Source organism: Juglans microcarpa x Juglans regia, chromosome 2S (genome assembly GCF_004785595.1).
Source record: "Juglans microcarpa x Juglans regia isolate MS1-56 chromosome 2S, Jm3101_v1.0, whole genome shotgun sequence".
Lineage (NCBI taxonomy): Eukaryota > Viridiplantae > Streptophyta > Magnoliopsida > Fagales > Juglandaceae > Juglans > Juglans microcarpa x Juglans regia.
The window spans coordinates 23,718,499-23,725,685 of record NC_054597.1 but is presented as its reverse complement, the minus strand read 5'-3'; the positions used below and the strand labels follow the sequence as shown (position 1 = coordinate 23,725,685).

Sequence of the window (7,187 nt, the reverse complement as noted above, 5' to 3'; positions counted from 1 at the left end):
TGGATGTTGTTCTTAATGACGAGGCCGATGGATAGTCATCGAGGGATCGTGCCAATCGTCAATGCCATAAGTTTATTCGGCATGATCATATTCAAGGGCACGAGCGCCTATTTCGCGATTATTTCACAGAAAATCCAGTATATCCCTCAAATCTATTTCAATAGAGATTTCGGATGAGCCGTCCCCTATTTCTCCGTATTCTAAATGAGGTAGAGTCTTACGAGCCGTACTTCGTCTAGAGAATAGATAATGCCGGAAGACTCCGTTTATCTTCTATGCAAAAGATAACCGCAGCACTTAGAATGCTGGCGTCTGGGTTTACTGGAGATTTTATGGATGAATACATACATATTGGTAAAAGCACCGCAATGGAGAGTCTTAAAAAATTCTCTGAGACAATAGTAAGTGTTTTTTCAGATGAATATTTGCAGTCTCCAAATGCCAATGATATTGCTCGATTGCTTGTGGTTAGTGAACAACGGGGATTTCCAGGAATGTTGGGAAGCATTGACTGCATGCATTGGAAGTGAAAAAATTATCCCGCAGCTTGGAAATGTATGTACTCCGGCCACATTCATGAACCAACTATTATTTTAGAAGCAGTTGCTTCATATGATTTCTGGATATGACATGCATTTGTTGGTATGCCCGGTTACATAACGACATTAATGTGCTAGAGAGATCTTCTATTTTCATGGAACTTGCCCAAGGGCGTGCTCCTCCAGTCAATCACACAATCAATGACAACCACTACGAGATGGGGTATTACCTTGCTGATGGTATTTATCCCAAGTGGCGAACTTTTGTCAAGACGATTCCATCACCATAAGGAAATAAGAGAAAAAATTTCGTGAAAGCACAAGAATCCGCACTAAAAGATGTCGAGCGTGCATTCGGGGTACTTCAACAACGATTTGCAATCATTCGTGGACCTTCCCAAATGTTCAAAGTCAAGGAACTAACAAATATAATGAATGCATGTGTTATTCTACATAATATGATCATTGAAGACGAGTGTGATGATAGTTAGGAATCGAACATTGAGTATGATCAACTTGATGATGAAATCCCCGAACTGTCGCGCAATCATACAATTGAGCTTACGAACTTCATCCAACGTCATCTTAATATTAGAGACACCTCGGCACATTATCAGCTCCAAGTAGATCTAATTGAACATTAGTGGCTATTATATTCCCAACAGTAGACATCTCTTATAATTGATTGGTATTTCCTTCATGTTATAGTGACTATATTTGAGTTAATAAAGTTTCAATTCGTATTTTCTTTATGTTAGTATAAAATATTTGTTTTAAATTAAATTTCCATTCGTATTTCGTTCATGTTAGTAGTGATTATATTTGAGGTAATTTGTAATAGTTTCTGAAATTATAATAGGCAATTTCCTTGTTTCAAAATATCTATTTACACAATCTAAATTAAAAATTAAACTGTCTTAGTATCAATAAATAAAGAAATAACCTGTCTTAATATTTTCATTCATCATTGTCTGAAATAAAAAATAAATAAAGAAATAAACTTTTTTACATAAAAAAATCAATCCAAATGTCCTGCATCATTGCATCTCGACATGATGTCCCTCTGTAGTTGCTCGAAATATAACCGTTGCAGCCTTGGCCTGGCACTCACGTCCATCATCATAATGCGCTGATCCACTTCCTTCTTGGCAAGATCTACTTTCTCCGCCTCCAACCCCAATCTTTCGTCCTCTTCACGGATTTTATTTAACTATTTTTCCTTCTCATTTTTCATCTTCTTGGCCTCCAACCTCAATCTTTCATCCTCGAGACGGATGAAATTTAGCTCTTTTTCCTTGTCATACTTCATCTTTTCGGCCTTAAGACGAAAATACTTTCTCTTGAGCACGTGACTCCTCCAAAAGCGTATACTTCAGCTTGCTGAGCCCAACAATCTCCTATACTGACGAGGCTTGGGCCTTTCGTTTTCCTTTCTTAGCTTTCCTTCTCATTGGTCGGTCCAATTCGACCACGTCATTATCTACTACATTATCCACCTCTAGATAAAAAACTGATTCTACCGTAGCGCCCGAACATCGAGTTGGGGTCGGGGACGGGGACATCGTCTTCCTTCGCTTTGGATCTGGATTTGTGGAACGTCAAATCTATTTAGGTTGGTCCTTTAACATGTGCTAACAATGCTCGAACTGGAAGGAGCATTTCTCTAACGATGTGTACATAATCTTCACCTTGTCAAACTTGCATGTAAACAAAAAAGTTTATGTTAAACTAATGTATAAAAAAATTAAATATTCATAAAACAAGTAAGAGTGTGGATATTCTACCTTGTCTTACTCGGTCATGCCACTTTGATTCAACCCTTCAACTTGTGCTAATTTCGCACAAAATTTGTTTGTGACCTTTTGAATAACCGACCACCAATGTATTAAAGACTTGATAGTCTGATCATTTGTGGTTTCTTTAAATTGTTGGAAGTATTCAAAATTTTTTTCCAAAGTTGAGAGTGTTTTTTGTCTGTTCCCTAGGCGGTATCAAGGTTACAATTAAGCCATGCGGAGACAAATAACTTGTTTTTCTCGGGGGTGAAGTTCGCACCCCTGACTGATTTCCTAACGTCGATAAGATTGTTATGGGGTAGGGGTGGAGAGTCATCAACAGTCATAGGAGAGTTTCCACTTTGCCCACCGTAAGTGGGATCTAGTTGAGGATCTTCACTCAGGAGGTTAGTGAAGTACATATGTCCAGGGTCTTGTGAATCTATCTCTAAAAATGCATTGAAATGTTAGACAATTAAGTATGAAGTTTGGAGTTTTTCCAAGAGCCGGCTCAGGAACCAAATGGTGACATCTATGAAATTTGGCCACCCTTTAATGGCTGCAACAACAGGTTGCCACTACTTGTTGACCGTCCAGGTTACCTAGCCATTGAGGAAATGACCATAAATTTCTTGTATCCCCACCAGGCTCTGTCATCATCACAGTCGAGGGGGTTTAATTTACACATAATTTTTTTTTATCATAACATAACTTTCTCAAACAATGACACAGCAAAAAAGCAATCGAACAGAATTGACCAATTCACATATTCACACAAAACACGACAATGCATATCACAATAATGCTAAATAAGAGCATTCCCATCATGTTCTTTCATATCGAATTTATAAATAAATGAGATTCAGAATGGTGGAAATATTGACAGCATGCGTAAGCAAGGAGCCATTCACATCTAATGGCTGCAAAACTCCACCCGAACGTCCATTGCCTTTTATGGAAAGTACCAAAAACTGCAATATGACAATCCGAGTGAGGATTATCCCGCCATATCGATGGGGCCCTATTAACACTTGTGAATTAACCGCATCACTATAACACCATCATCACAGCCTAATAATAGCCCCTCCCCCGAGAGATACGAAACACTGCAAATGACCCAACAAAACAACAAATTAATGAATGGATAACCACAAACAATGATAAATCACATTCCATAACTACAAACTCTACCAAAATGGTCTCAAAACTAATAACCCCACAAATTCCATAACCACAAACTCTACTAAATTCTCCTTAACCCCACAGATTCTATAACCACAAACTCCACCAAATTCTCCTCAGAACCAAAAACTTCACACATTTCATAATCATAAACTCCACCAAATTCTTCTCAAAACCAAAAACCCCTAAAATCTGTGTGATTTTTTTCTTGAAATTCTCGGCATTTCAACAGTCAACACAGCCAACAGTTAACACAATAATGAGAGAACTAGAGTAATTAAAATAAAAAATAAAAAATAATTTTCTATAATTTTCTCGACAGCCAAACAACTCGAGAGAGCCAAAATAATACACAGAAATCAATGGCAACGCATGTCGTAAAAATGAGAATCGGTTTCCTCAACAAAGCCCAAAACCTCAATCTAAACGAGAGTGACTACCGAAAAAATTGCAAATCAAACAGTAGACGATTCCATGGTGTTTCTCGGCAGCCAAACAACGAAGAGAGCCACAATAATACAAAGAAATCAATGGCAACGCAATAATAAAAATGAGAAGCGGTTTCCTCTAACAAAACCCAAAATCATAAATTGAATCCGAGTAAGAAAAATAAAAACAAAATGCAAATTAGTGAAAGTGAGCCATAACTTTCTTGGTAGCCAAACAACGAAGACATCGCCGAGCCAGAGACAGAGTTGAAGACCTTGTATGCTTACCTTGATCATGGTGTCGGGAGAAAGAAAAATGGGAAGAGAGAAACATAGAAGGAGAGAGATATTCCAAGAAAATGAGGAAAAATGAGGGAAAATAAGAGAAGAGAGAAACGATTTTGATTTTGAAGAAATCGAAATAAAAAACTTACACAAATTGCCAATGGAGGTATGTATTGCATTCGTTGGTGTTGCGAGGGAGGGGCCAATCGATGGAGAGGGTTTTCGCAGGACGAAGAAGCATTCGAATGGCGATGCGGATGTACAGTAGTTCTCTATATATGGGGAATGACTGTAGATACCGTATAAACAAACCACAAAATAGGGATTGGGATGGAGAATGTTTTTCTCCAAAATCTTAAAATAATCTCTAAATTATGGGGATGGAGGAGAGATACAGAATCGAATGAAGATGCTCTAACAACATCACCTACTTTGAAATTTCTTGCCATAGCTCGGGAGCTTAGTCTTGGTTGCAAACAAGAAGCTTTTACATTTTGACAAATGGAATGCCCATATCACATTAAAAGGGATGCAAATCCTGCTGCCATGTTTTAGCAAAAAATACTTTAGATTATTGATTTGGATTGTCCTTGTATTTTTTCCTTTCATTTTATGAAGTCATGCATATAGTTTCTAAAAAAAAAAAAAGACGATATACTTGTAATGATTGATTTGATTAAATCTCAAAACTAGAGTATTGAAATAAATCTCTAACCTTATATATTGATTCCTATTTTTTTTTTTTTATGAAAAACGATATTTACATAAAGTGCGCGACGTTTTCATAATTGATGATTTTATTTTGTATTACTCACTAAAAAATTTAAAATTAAACTATATTAAATATTTATCTCTAGTATTTAATTAAATATTTTCTTGATAAATAATTGGTAAATATTTAATTAACCTCAACTAACTCCAATGCATCGCTATCGAAGCACAGATCAGTTCACTCTTTCAGACACTCGTTCCGGGATATCTTAAAGACGATGCTCTCCCTGAAGGGCCGTACACTGTTTTCCCCTCCATTTTCCTTCGCACTCTCGCTCCCCAAACACATCCCTCATCTTAGGCCCTCATTTTCCCTCAAAACCTACTCTCAATCCTCACCTTCCAAATCCCCCGTTAAGATGTCCTCGTCTCAGACCGTCGTCGAGCACGTCGTACTCGTCAAGGTCAAAGAGAATACCGACCTCTCCAAGGTCAACACCATGGTCAGTCGCCTCAACAGCTTGAGCTCCCTCGAGCAAGTCCTCCACCTCACCGCCGGTCCGGTCCTCCGATCCGGGTCCTCCTCCCTTAACTTCACCCACGCACTCCACAGCCGCTACAGGACCAAGGACGACCTCGCGGCCTACTCTGCCCACCCCAGCCACCTCAGCGTGGTCAAGGAGTCCCTCCTCCCGATCATCGACGACATCATGGCGGTCGATTGGGTCGCCGCCGGTGGCGATGTTGATGATTTTGTCGTCCCACCGCCTGGCTCCGCCATTCGATTCACCTTCTTGAAGCTCAAGGAGAACTTGGGTGATAACGTAAAATCTGAGATCCTCGCGGTTATTAAGGAAATTAAGGGCAATTTCTCCCAGATCAAGCAGATTAGTTGCGGGGAAAACTTCTCGCCGGCGAGAGCCAAGGGGTTCTCGCTGGCTTCGCTAGTGATTTTTCCAGAAGTGAGCGAAATGGAGGCGGTGGATTCGAACGAGGAATGGATGAATTCCCAAAAGGAGAAGGTTAGGGATTACCTGGAGGGCGTGGTCTGCGTTGATTATGTGATACCGCAGCCACAATCCGCGAGTCTCTGATTGGTATAATTTTTATTTTGTTATGTCACCTGGAAAACTTGTTTGATCAATAGAAGGGCTTTAGCTTCGTTATTGAAGCTGCTTTTGAAGTCAAAAAGTGAAGAACTCAAAATATCTTCAAAAAATGTCTAGCTCTAAAAACTCGCACTCTCCATCCTGATAATATTCATAAGTCATATCATCATATCATGCATTTCTCTGAAATAGTGAAATCTGTGAAATGTCGGGCGGTCAAGCATTACTATGATCTTCTAGCAACTTTCTTGGTAACACGTTATTGTTTAAGAACTTGCACCAGTATTTTTATTATTATTTTATCTTGGCGTCGAAGTATTTTTTTTTTTAATTATGAAATGCTTGAGAAGATTTCTTGAGGTGTTTTGTTTGGTTTTTTGTTTTCTATTTTCCTTGTTGGCTTTGTTAGAGTAATGGGTCAGTATGCATGGATGAGATAGGTCTTAGATAGATTTTTATTGGGATTATTATAACAGTGGGATCTATTATTTAAAAAGAAAAACAGTAAAATCCATTGATACAATTTTGCCAAAGAGTTTTTTTATTTTTTGGGTCTATATGATATTTGTTTTGATTTTTGTATTTTTTTTTTGGGTCCCAACTAGACTATTATCGAGTCATTAGATATTTTAAGGTGAATTTTTTATTTCAAAAGTTATTGAAACTTTTTTGATTCAAACGCTTTGAGGATATCAAGTAACAAACCTTATTTGCTTCGGAATTATTTGAATGCTTTGAATGAGTTTTAGCTATAATTATTCCTGAATCTGTTTTTTGATTGATTTTTTTTTTTTTAAAAAAAATCTAATAAGAGGCCCATGTAGTGAGCTAACTGTTGACTGGTGGCGAAGTGCTGGTTGGTACGGATGCTGGCCGCCACCAGGCGCCAGTCCTATCACCAGATGGTTGATGCAGCTGGTTTCTAGTGGTTCGAGATCCCTACACATCGAACCATAGGAGTCAGTGTTCAACCTTAATTTGGGATGTAGTTGTGTTGGGGGGTTTCCCATTCGATAATCCTTTTTTATCGAATCATGAATTTTCTGAAACTAAAAAACTCAGAAACTTAATAGAGATCTAAAAAACCATCATATTTTGTTTTTTGATTAGGTCAAAAAGGTTATCGAATGGGATGCTGACTTTTATCTTCCTTTGGGA

The 7,187-nt window shown here is 38.2% G+C and overlaps 1 protein-coding gene across 1 annotated transcript; it reads left to right on the top strand.

The window, feature by feature from the left end:
- Window positions 1-5,111: 5,111 nt before the first annotated feature.
- Window positions 5,112-6,111, top strand: LOC121251662 (stress-response A/B barrel domain-containing protein UP3-like). The gene has a single exon (XM_041150973.1). The coding sequence runs from the start codon at window positions 5,199-5,201 to the stop codon at window positions 6,012-6,014; it is 816 nt and encodes a 271-aa protein (XP_041006907.1). The 5' UTR covers window positions 5,112-5,198; the 3' UTR covers window positions 6,015-6,111.
- The last annotated feature ends 1,076 nt before the right edge of the window (window positions 6,112-7,187 follow it).

Coding starts and splice junctions, on each gene's coding strand:
- LOC121251662 (XM_041150973.1), top strand. CDS start 5,199: ATGCTCTCCCTGAAGGGCCGTACACTGTTTTCCCCTCCATTTTCCTTC.